The following is a 12,143-nucleotide window of genomic DNA, read 5'->3' as shown; positions in this document are numbered from 1 at the left end:
TATAAAATTCTGGTTTGACTTTTCTTTTAGAATTTTAAAAATGTTGTTTCACTGCCTTTAGGCATCCAGGGTTTATAATGATAAACTCCCGGAAATCATTTTTTATCTATATGTAATTTGTTTTCCTTTAGCTGAGTTCAAGATTTTTTTTCTTTGTCTTTGGTTTTTAGTGTTTCGTGCATTAAGATATGGATCAGTTTATCTTGTTTGAGATTTTCAAATTCTCCTGAATCTGTAAGTTTAAGTCTTTTTTTTTGACAAGGTTTCAGTTATTATTCAAAAATTTTTCTGCATCACACTACTCTCTCCTTCTGAGACTCTAATGACATGAATTTTAGACATCTGGGTACTATTCCACAGTCCCTAAGACCCTGTTCTTTTTGTTTGCTTGCTTCAAATTTTGTTATTCAGATTAGATAATTTCTACTGATCTATCTTCATGTCCACTCTTTCTTCTGTCATCTCCATTCTGCTATTGAGCCTACCGAGTTAATTTTTTATTTTGGTATTAGGTTTTTCAATGATAAAATTTCCACTGAACTATAGATTCTAATTAAAAGGTAGAATTTATTAGAATGGTTTAAAAAAAAAAGAATGGTTTTTGTAAGAAATGCACTGATAGTCTGAATACTGGTAGTTTGAAAGCAAATGATAAGTAAGTATATGTCATGTAAATAGTAAGCAGAAGACTGGGCTAAAATTGACTTCAAGAAAATGATCATTACCATGAGAAATAATGTTTCATAAAAGTAAAAGGACCAATTTACCAGGAAGACATAACAATTATAAATGTGTATGTACTTAACAATAGAGCTTCAAAATACAAAAGCAAAGACACACAATCCCATAAATATAATTGGAGATTTTCACACTCCTCTCTCATTCATATATACAACAATTTTAAAAAAATCAGTAAAGGCAGAATGATCACAATATCCAGAAGGATTGCTTCCCTTACAAATGGTACTAAGCTAGCCCTAGAGTAAAGGCTACTCTAGAGCTATCCTAGCAGGCCTAAGGGAGATGACACTGTTCTGCAGGTTACTTAACTAATGTAAGTCCAAGACTCTTTAAAGGAATAAAACAAAATCCAGCATGCAACAAATAAAATCTACAATGTCTACTATCCAATCAAAAATACCAGACACACAAACAAGCAGGAAAATTTGAGCCCCAAACCAGAAGAAAATCAGATTAACAGAAACAGATCCAGAAATTGCAGAGATAATGGAGTTAGCAGACAATGAGGCTAAAACAGTTATTATAAAACAGGTATGTGCTGAATATGTTCACTGAAGAAAAACATGAAAGTTAATGAATAGAGAAGTAGGAAATATACACAAAAAGTACCAAATGGAACATATAGAGATAAAAAACATAATATCTGAAAATGATAGTATCACTAGATGAGATTAACGGCAGATTAGATAATGCAGAAGAAAAGATCAGTGAACTTGAGAACATAACAACAGAAACTATCCATAGTAAATGTAGAAACTACATCCTTTTATCTCAATGTCCACATAACTTAAATGTTTTCAATGGCAGTTACATGCAGATTCATTATAGCAGATTTCTTATTTGAATAGGAAATTTGAGTAAAATCTGAGTATCTGTCATATCAAATATTCACACAGTGACTATAGAGACACAGGTATGGTGAGAGATCCTATGTGATTTACTGGTTCAACCAGTGTTTGTTTCTCAGCACAACACAGGTATCCCCAGCGGAGCATATCAAATACATTTAACTCTGAGTTCTATCTCTCACCAGAGACTGTGCTGACCCATAGCCTGAGACAACAGACAGCTCAATTTCAGGCTGGGATTCTTGGAAGGGAGCAGAATGGCATTTTTCAGATTCATAATCTTGGTAAGCAGTCCAGTTCCTGCTCCCCAAACAGGTCTCCACCTAGACACCTATATTCTCATGGATGTTAGAACTCTCCTTTGACACTTATATTTGGTCCAGAACCCCTTCTTTGATACAGATAGAAGGATTGTGTGAGAAAGAGACACATCAAATCTTGCTAATACTATGGGTTCTCTCTTCATTTTTGGTAGTTTGTAATTTCCTTTTCTTGTAATCAAACCTAACTATATATATCCTTAATGTTTAAATATTTTATTCAATATCTCTAAAATTGAGGAGAAGAGGTAATTCTTACATCTGCTCATGTTGTCTTCTCAACTAGTTCTAGATATAACTTTTTTAGTAAGAAAATAACCAGTAAGAATATTATCAAAAGGCAAATTAAAGAAACCTGTCTCCATGTTCCAATAATTTCTGAGAAGAAAAACAATCCCAGTTTTGTTTAAGAATATTAGTAAAAACTGAAAAAATGGGTCGGAGGATTGTGAATCTAAACTTATCCTTCAAAAAGAATTATTACCCTCTCAGAATTATATAGCCCTTCACTCATCTCAAGAAAAAAAAGCTTGTATTAGTTTACAAAATTTCAGTTTAATAAAAATATCTTTACTAAGAATAATTCCTTCAAAACCAGATTTTATCATACCCACATTATACCCAGGCAAAATACAATTTTTCATTCTAATATTATTTCAATGATAAAATTACCTTTGTGTTTATTCAGAAGCTTGTAGCCTTCACAGTATCTGCCTGGTGAAATCATCATCTTGGCTGTGTCAAGATAAGAGTATGCTGCAGCAAAATCAAACTCCTTTTTACCATCCCACCAACCTTTCCGCTTAGCATAGTTTCTCATGTCTGGATGTTCCCGATCAATCTTGGTTGTTATAGAAAGCTGATTAGAAATATTACGGATGCCCTCTATTTTAAAGAAAAAGAGGAGAAGGGGAAAGAAAAATCACATTATCATGTTGTATTTATCTGTACATTATGATTCTTAATCACTATTTAAATGCGAATATATACTTCTAAATTTTGTATCATGTGCATCTCATCTATTACATACTCAAAAAGATAAATAGGGGTGTTTGGGTGGCTTGTCGGGTAAGTGTCTGACTTTTGACTTCAACTCAGGTCATGATCTCAGAATCATGAGACTGAGACCTGCATCGGGCTTTGCGCTGGGTGTGGAACCTACTTAAAATTCTCTCTCTCCCTCTGTTCCTTCTACCCACCTCTGCCCGACTTGCACTCTTTCTCTCCCCACCCCAAAAAAGATAAATGGATTATTTTTTAATTAAACTTCTTAAACTTTTTATTTTGAGATGATTGTAGATTCACGTGCAGTTGTAAGAAGTAATACAGAGCTCCTGTGTACCCATTACACAGTTTCCCCCAATGGTAACATCTTGTATAATAGCACAGATAACTGGCATCAATACAGTCAAGATATAGAACATTTCCTTCTCCACAAAGATCACTCATGTTGCCCTCCTATGACCACATCCCCCTTATGTGCCCCCACTAAATCCTCATTAACCCCATGCAACCACTACCCTGCTATCCATTTCTATTACTGTCATTTCAAGAATATTATACAAATGAAATCATATAGCAGGGGCACCTGGGTGGCTCAGTGGGTTAAAGCCTTTGCCTTCGGCTTAGGTCATGATCCCAGGGTTCTGGGATCGAGCCCTGCATCAGGCTCTCTGCTCGGCAGGGAGCCGGCTTCTTCCTCTCTCTCTGCCTGCCTCTCTGCCTACTTGTGATCTCTGTCTGTCAAATAAATAAATAAATAAAATCTTTTTTAAAAATATTTTTAAAAATCATATAGCATATAACCTTTTCTCTTTTTTCACTTGATTTCATTCTCTAAAGATTCATCCAGGTTATTACATATTAAGAGTTCATTCCTTTTTATTGCTGAGATTATTCCATGGTACGTACTGGTTTGTTTAACCATTCACAAGCTAAAGGACATCTGGGTTGTTTCTAGCTTTTGGCTGTCATGGAGAAAGCTGCTATAAATATTTGTGTATGGGTTCTTGTGTGCATGTAAGTTCCTGGGATAAATGCACAAGATTGCAATTACTGGGGGGCATGGTAGTTGTGTATTTAGTTTTTTTAAAAAGCTGCCAAACTGTTTTCCAGAGTAGATGCACATTCTTACCAGCAATGATTAAATGATCCTTCTCCAACTTCTCACCAGTGTTGAGTAGTGTCATCTAAAAATTTTAACTCTATTGGTGTAAGTACAGAGACACCTCATTGTGGCTTTAGTTTGCATTTCCCTAATAGCTAATGATATTGAACATTTCATGTGCTTTTTTGACATCTGTATAACCCTCTACGTGAAATGTCTCTTCTTTTCTTTTGCCCGTTTTTCTAGTTGGATTGTCTTTTTACCATTGAGGTTTGAGATTTCTTTATATATTTTAGATATTAGTCTTTTGTAGAAATTACTTTTCAAAAATTAGTCATAAATAAATTTAGAACAGAAATATAAGATACCCAAAAATATCATGGCAGTAAGTTATAACAAAATTGTCAACTAAAATACAAAGCAGAAGAAAGAATAAGAACTAGTTCTAAAGAGACCATAATGAATGAAACAGATCATGAAAAATGAAAATTGATAACGTTTTAAAATCAGTTTAGAATAAAGTCTGCTAAGTAGAAATCAATTAAATTACTCTAACAAAGTCATACTTGGGATATTCTCACTACAAAAACCAGAATAATGTCATGAGAGAGTCAGACACGGAAGAAGAGTTTTCCGACTACAGATAATTTGATAAAATTTAATTATGTAGTTCTTAGGCTCATTTAGTAATAGGAAGAGAAACCAGTTGGCAAAATTAATCTACAACTGGATAATCATACTCAATGCAGGTGTTCATTTTGAATATCTAGGTAGGGCTATCTTTCTCAACAGAATACATTATTCATTTCTCTCTTGCATTTAGCACACTTAATAAAATAAAGAGTGCTAGTGGTACAATCAGGCCAATTAGAAAATTAGAAAATAAGAAAATAGTCTAAATTCAATTTTATGCATTAGGCAAAATAAAAACAGGCAAAATATAAAATAAAACATCATCAAAAGAACTGGCAATGATTGATTTTGAAAAATAACATCCACATCCTCCAAAACTCACGGATAACTTCATGAAGACTTTCTGAATTTCTCCAGCCCACAGAGACTTTTCCTTTCTCTAAATGTTTACAGCATCTATGTGCCTGAGTCATTCAGGTACCATTTAATATTTTCACATGTGCAAATTATCTCCCCTACAAAACTAGGATATGGAGGAAGTAAGTCCATAAAAGTACATGATCATGCTTGAGTATAAGGCTGTACTCTAATGAAAGAATATTGAACTGAGAGTCAGGATGATTTAAATTTAAATTTAAAGATAAATTCTTTCAATTGCTGCCTCAAGTAAAGCACTTCACATCTCCAGATTTCCTCACTTGAAAAATAAAAGGAATATATGGTCACTAAGAGGCCATAAAAAAATGCAAAGCATCCTAAAACAATCAAATTGTGTTATTATACTCAATGTTTACACTTTACTATTGTATCAATATATTCTTTCCAGCCACTAGCTGACAGACTCCAATCCCCAGAAGTACTCCCCTTTCCTCACCTCCATATCCATATGCAATAAAAAGTTTGAGTTCAGGCCAAAGTTAAAAGAGGAAGAAATGGCAAGGGGTTATCAAGAACTGGAAAAGTACTATAACAGTCAAAAGAGGCAGCACAGAAAATATATACAGGTTATATAAAATTAGTATCATAATATGAAAAATAGAGAACACCACCTTTTTCTCTTTTTCAGAAAAGCTCTTTGTAGCGCTCTTTCACTGTTAACATTCTTTCAAATTTTTTCATTTCCCCTGCAGATCCACCCTTCATTGCACTGGATTATAAATCTTGAGAAACAATTAAATACAATGTCTGTAGTTAAGGGGGTTATTTTATTAATTATAAGATAATTTTTCTTAATCATGAAAAGTTGTCCATACCTTGTACTTTTTCTGCAGCCCAGTACTTTCCTGCAGTCTCCAGAATCCAGGCTTCCTTCCTATCAGCTATCAAGAAACTATTGTGATAGCTAAATACCATCCTACCCTCTGAACAATTTCCACCCTGGCCATATTTTTCTAATAGATCAACAATGACATTGAGGGCTTTTTCAGCTGTATCAGCTCTTTCAAGGCCAAGTCTAAAATAAAAATATAAAAGTTTTCAGATTAAAAGAAATTTCCATCATTTCCCTTAAATAATTTCATGCACATGAGATTTTTTTGTTTATATTCAAAGCAAAAGTTCTTTCAAGTTAATGGATAAACTGAAACCCAACTTCTAAGCCATTCCTTCTAAAGCCAGTTTGGAATCATGAAAACAGTCTTTGGAATCAGATCAATGTTCAAATTCCAACTTGGTAATTTATTGGCAAGTTGCTTTATCTCAGTATCTCATCTATAAAATGAGGATAATAATATTTAGCCCATGAGGTTACTGTGAGAATTAATGAAGGTCTGATAAAATGTTAGGTACTATTTTACATAATTCACATAAAAGAATCATAATTTTCAAGTCCTTCCCTTCTCCCAATTAATGATCTTTGAGTCTACAAATTACATGCCTGTATAAGCATACTTTGGAGATATTGCAGGCTCAGTTTCAGACCACTGGAATAAAATGAGTATTGCAAAAAGTGAGTCAAATGAATTTTCTGATTCTCCAGTACATATAAAAGTTATGTTTACAATATACTATAGTCTATTAAGTGTGCAACAGCATTATGTCCAAAAGGCAATTACATACCTTAATTTAAAAATAAATTGAAAAAGACTTCATTGCTAAAAAATGCCAACCATCATCTGAGCTTTCAACAAGTTATAATCACTAATCACAGATCACTATAACCAATATAATAATAATAAAAAACTTTGAAATATTGTGAGAATTACCAAAATGTGACAGAGACGCAAAGTGAGCAAGTGCTATTGGAAAAATGGTGCCAATAGACTTGCCTAACATAACATTGCCACAAACCTTCAATTTGTAAACACTGCAGTATCTGTGAAGTGTAATAAGGCAAAGCACAACAAGATGAGGTAAGTCTGTACTCTGAAGGATTTTAACACAAACTATAAAGTGTCAATGTCCAAAATATGGGAAAAAGAGGAAAATAAAACTTGTAAGAGTTTTAGACAAGTTCCGTACTGAAAAAGTATAATTAAAAAATAACCTGACAAGGTCCATGCCCAGTAGTGCCTCTTCATCACAAACTTCTTCTCTTCCCCATACAGCTTCATTTCCAATGCAAACTCCATGCTCATTGGCTCCCATTTCTGCCCCCCATAACCAAGATGGGCGACTAAGGACAACAGCATATGTTTCAGGAACTTGATCAATTTCTATGTAAGTACACTATAAAGAAAGTCATAGCAACAACCATAAAACCAAAAAAGAAAAAGTTATCAAGTTGCAGAATTTTAAAAATAAATCAAAAGACATGCCCACTATGAAATAAAGTATAACTTAAAATTTTCAATAATAAAGTTACTACCCTTAAAATATATTCAGAATTGACCCTAAAGCTTTTATTCATTCAAATATTTATTAAGCATCTATTACAAAGTACTCTGCTAAAAGATAGATCAGTTATAAAGATGAATCAGGTATAGATCTTGCTTTCGAGAAACTAAGACTTGTACACTAACTAAAATACAACAAAATGTAAAGCATAAGGGCCATTAAGAAAAGTAAAAATGAGGGGCGCCTGGGTGGCTCAATGGGTTAAAGCCTCTGCCTTCAGCTCAGGTCATGATCCCAAGGTCCTGGGATCGAGCCCCGCATCGGGCTCTCTGCTCAGCGGCGAGCCTGCTTCCCCCCTCTCACTCTACCTGCCTCTCTGCCTACTTGTGATCTCTCTCTGTCAAATAAATAAGTAAAATCTTCCAAAAAAAAAAAAAAAAAAGTAAAGTAAAAATGAGATGTTAATGTAAGCTCAGAAGAGAGATGGTTCCTAGGTATGAAATCTTGAAACATTTTGTAGAGGAAGATATATTCAGTTGAAGCTAAAGGGATTGGATCTCAATCTCAACGTCCAGTATTTCTTAATTAGTAACATAAGTCCCATATGGTAGCCCTCATATATGAAAGAATTCCTATAGAAGCCTATGTGATATGTAGAAGTCACCCATCTGGTATGTCCACCATGGTGAAAAGAATAAGAACCATTGGTTTACAGAATATGAGAAATTTAAACATAAAGAGAGAAAGTAGAAATGGATCCAAGATGAATAAATAGTTTCAGCAAAAGAAAAAAAAGGTTTGTATACAGAAAACATCTAATATTTAATATATTTTAGTATTCAAGTATAATAAAATGAAATCTAAAAAACGCATAACAGCAATAAAAGCATAATGTGAAACTTTAAGTTCCATGTTGAATGGATTTTTAATAAAAATTTTCAAAGGATCCTTTAATTAATGTGTATACTACCAAATGACTGCATAAAATGCATGTTAATAATGTTATTGCAGGGCCCCATAAGACTGGAATGACTTTCCCTATTCTACACCAATCAGAATACTTTCTGTCCATCAAGCTCCAGCTGAAACCCTAGCTCCCGGTGAAGTCTTCCTTGATCTCTAGTCTGAATTAACTGCTCCTTCTCCACTGTTGTCACAACTCGTTGCTCTTTCTTACATCAGTATTTAAATCACCTTACCTTATAATGGGGTTAGTTATATATACATCGTATTCCTCTACTAGATTCTAAGCTCCTGGAAGACAGAACTAGTTTTTATAGTAGGCTTTAAATCTCTGCCCTATTTGACAAGCTTGAGTATGATAAACATTCAAATGTTTGATCAAAGAATTAACAACTATTTTTATTGTTATTTCAGCTTCCACCAAATCATTGAAATAAAAGACCAGAAATCTAGTTCTGACTGAAATTGTTTTTCAAATTTAAATCCTTGAATTTTTAACTTCCATAGTCCCTGCCAAATAGCTAGCTAATGATTTTTTTTTAAAGCTGGTTATGATATTTTTAAAGAAAACAATTGTCAAAAAAACATGTACTTCACTTACCTGAAGATGTTCTCTCAGGTTATCATGAACTGCAGCAGGAAAATAAACCACCTCCTGTACTTCATCGCACAATCTATCTGAATTTTTTCCAAAAATAATCCTGTTACCAACAGTTGCTGGAGGTAATGCCACAAAAGTATCACAGGAACAAGGTTCCATTTTTTAAAAAACTAAAAAAACAAAAAACAAAAAAAAACCATAGAAGATTCAAAATAAAAGGAGAAAAACGTTTTTAGTATATAAAAAACAAAGAATTTAACTTGATGACCAAGGGATGTTACTGCCATACCTAATACGGGGTGTTCATTAAAGTTTTAAACTTTATACTGAACTACAAAAATCAGTAAGAAAACAACATGAGAATGAATCTTGTACTACAAGAATCAGTAAGAAAATAGCAATCGCCAGTACTTTCTTCTAGTCTCTAGGTCAAATTTATCCTCTAAGATCTTCCTCTCCTGAAGTCTTCCCTAATCTTTCACTATTTCCATATTTGAGAACCCCTGAACTTAACTCTACTGCTATGATGACCATATCTATGTATACACATGAGTTACCGTATTTGTGCACATATATGTGTCTCCTCTTGGACAGTAAGATCCTTGAGGGCTAGGAATATGTTTTATTAATCTTTGTATTCTCATCACCTGAACTTATGAAAAGTCCCAGTATTTCCTCAAACAAGAAGAATACACAGATTATAACACTGAGAAGACTAAAATTTTAAAGACTCACTGAATCAGATAAATACAAAAACATGTCAATAAAATTCCAAATTATTTCCAGGAAGTTCGCATACATAACTCTATAAATCCTGATTGTAGAATTTAGTATCAAGATTGTGTTTTCATTTTTAATTGGAAAATCTTAAATCCTCAATTTTCGTAGAACGTATTTGTTCCCAGAATGGACAGATTGTTTTAGAGTTTCCTGCTTTCCTTTATTTTATAATGCCCAAACTTTAAAATGGCTTTACACAAACAGATGCTAGCAATTTAAAAACAAAATATAAATCTAACAAATGTTTCATTCAAAAAACAAAGTGAGTCAAGTAAGAAACACCTTTATCCTGAAACTCCTAAGATTTTTCTTTCCTTCAGTTATAGATGGTTCCTCAGTTATAGGGTAGCTTCTGTTTTCTGTGTGAATTTCAACCTTTATGTCCTGGATCGCCTTCTCTTTGTGTTCCAAAGTTACTTCTACCACTGCATAACCTTGGCAGGCTATTTACTCTCAATCTAAGCCCTCTGCTTCACCAGTACGTATCTCAGGAGGCTGTTACTAGAATATACTAAGACAGTGTGTATAACTTTTTTGGCGTAGTGCCTGAAACATATCAGACACGCAAAAGAAAGCTGTTAGTTATTATTGGACAGAAGAGTAAATTTCTCACAAAAGGTTTATTCTTGCTATCACACCCACTGCCTCCCTGAGAGAGCACTGGATGGTGGATCCCCTAGAGCGGTAGTAGCCACGTCCACTAAAAACCCTGGGGTGCGGGGGCCTCAAGGGCCGTCAAGCTGCACTAGATGATCAGTGCTAACTCGGGTCAGACGAGAAGCTAAGGAAGCACGCCACCACCTAGCCCATTTAGAAGGGCAAGGTTTGAGAACCCTTACAAACTCCTAGTACGCGTTCATCATTCAGTATATGTTCACGAACATCTTTCTGAGCCAGACACTGTACAGCTGGTGACAAAATATAATCCTCGCTCTTGTGGAGTTGGCATTCTATTTTAAATGCTTTAGTTCACCAACAGTTTTCCGAAACATCACATCGTTTGATCCCTACGAAAGTACCACAGTTTGGGCAAGAAATACTGTTTTCACAATAAATAGGTGCGGAAAACTTCATGGAACTAGAGTCAGAGACCACAGAATAAAGGGCTCGAACTTCAAACACCCCTTCCCACCCAGCACGCACTCCACACCTCAGCTGCCGCCGCTCAGCCCGCAGCCCGCTCACCTCAGACCCTGGGCCCCTCCCGCAGCACCCCGGTCCAGTCCCGCCCGCGAAACCCCTCGCGGCTTCCCACTTCCCACCTCCGCGACGCAAGCGCCTCCCCACTCACGCTCCTCCCCCGGCCTAGGACCTACCCTCAATGAAAGGGGGAAGGGCGTGCTGCGGTAGGCGGAGGCGCTAATCGCCGGAAGCTGTCACCTTTGACCGCGGAAGTTCCCGCTGCCCCTGGTGGCGCAGTTCCGGTTAGGCGGCAGTGTTTGTTTACGTTACTTACGGGTCCGGTAGCTACCCCACGTTAGGCTTTAAGATGGGGAAATCTTTCGCCAATTTCATGTGCAAGAAGGACTTTCATCCCGCCTCCAAGTCCAATATCAAAAAAGTAAGTAAGGGAAGCCGGGGAGGGTTCTGACCCTTGGCGTCTGGGTTCCCAGGGCCTTCTGGAGTTGAAAGTGGTGGCGTCTCTGGGATTCCTAGGATAGTCGCCTTCCCGAGGCCTGAAGCCCTGCTCTTCTCGCACCTTCTTCTCCGCTGAGAAACTCGCTGACAAAGCTGGCCCTCGATGCCTGTGTTACATCAGCTGGGAGACGGGCAGCCTTAGTCTGTCGGCTTGTCAGCTATAATGAATGTAGAGCTGTAAGATACGAAGAAGTCTGATCATAGGATTCCTTGTTACTTTCTCAGCTGATTCTGGTTTTATCTTTTCGGATCCCAGGGATCGTGGCTTCTGAGCTCTGCCATCCTGTCCAAAGGTGATTCCCTGTTTAAGATAAATCTTTTTTTAAAAGATTTTATTTATTTGAGAGAGCACGCGAGAGAAGGAGCATAGGGGGGAGAGGCTGAAGGAGAGGGAGAAGCAGACTCCCCGCTGAGCAGGGAGCCCGATGGGGGACTCGATCTCAGGACTTCGGGATCAGGACCCAGGGCAGACGCCTAACGATTGAGCTACCCTGGCGCCCCATATTTAAGGTAAATCTTAAAAGGGAAATAAAGTCACTTCTTGCTTACTCTTTTTATCCCACCCGATAATGTAGCCTCTGTCAGATGACCTCTTTGAAGTTTGGCTCTTTATTTAACTTAATATTTTTAAATTGAAGTATACACAATGTTACATTGGGTTCAGATGCACAACGACGTTTGACTTTATGTATGTATTTGCTTATATTTTTTTTAAAGTAATCTCTACACCGAACGTG

The 12,143-nt window shown here is 36.0% G+C and overlaps 2 protein-coding genes across 2 annotated transcripts in view; one reads left to right on the top strand and one right to left on the bottom strand.

Moving 5' to 3' along the window:
* LOC111142537 (secernin 3) overlaps positions 1–11,028 on the bottom strand; it is a 29,297-nt gene extending 18,269 nt beyond the window's left edge. Inside the window, exons 1-5 of the mRNA XM_022495798.1 lie at positions 10,954–11,028; positions 8,989–9,158; positions 7,135–7,316; positions 5,903–6,102; positions 2,582–2,794 (exon numbers count right to left, since the gene is read on the bottom strand). Coding sequence (XP_022351506.1) covers positions 2,582–2,794; positions 5,903–6,102; positions 7,135–7,316; positions 8,989–9,147 — 754 coding nt within the window. The 5' untranslated portion in view covers positions 9,148–9,158; positions 10,954–11,028. The remainder of the gene's footprint in view (positions 1–2,581; positions 2,795–5,902; positions 6,103–7,134; positions 7,317–8,988; positions 9,159–10,953) is intronic.
* A 105-nt stretch (positions 11,029–11,133) lies between these two features.
* Positions 11,134–12,143, top strand: part of LOC111141529 (corepressor interacting with RBPJ, 1) — a 47,790-nt gene continuing 46,780 nt past the window's right edge. The window contains exon 1 of the mRNA XM_022494141.1: positions 11,134–11,329. Coding sequence (XP_022349849.1) covers positions 11,258–11,329 — 72 coding nt within the window. The 5' untranslated portion in view covers positions 11,134–11,257. The remainder of the gene's footprint in view (positions 11,330–12,143) is intronic.

Source organism: Enhydra lutris, unplaced genomic scaffold (assembly GCF_002288905.1).
Source record: "Enhydra lutris kenyoni isolate GAN:26980312 unplaced genomic scaffold, ASM228890v2 scaffoldscaffold1, whole genome shotgun sequence".
In the NCBI taxonomy this organism is placed as follows: domain Eukaryota; kingdom Metazoa; phylum Chordata; class Mammalia; order Carnivora; family Mustelidae; genus Enhydra; species Enhydra lutris.
Note: the sequence above shows the minus strand (reverse complement) of the source record. Positions and strands in the feature narration are given on the sequence as shown.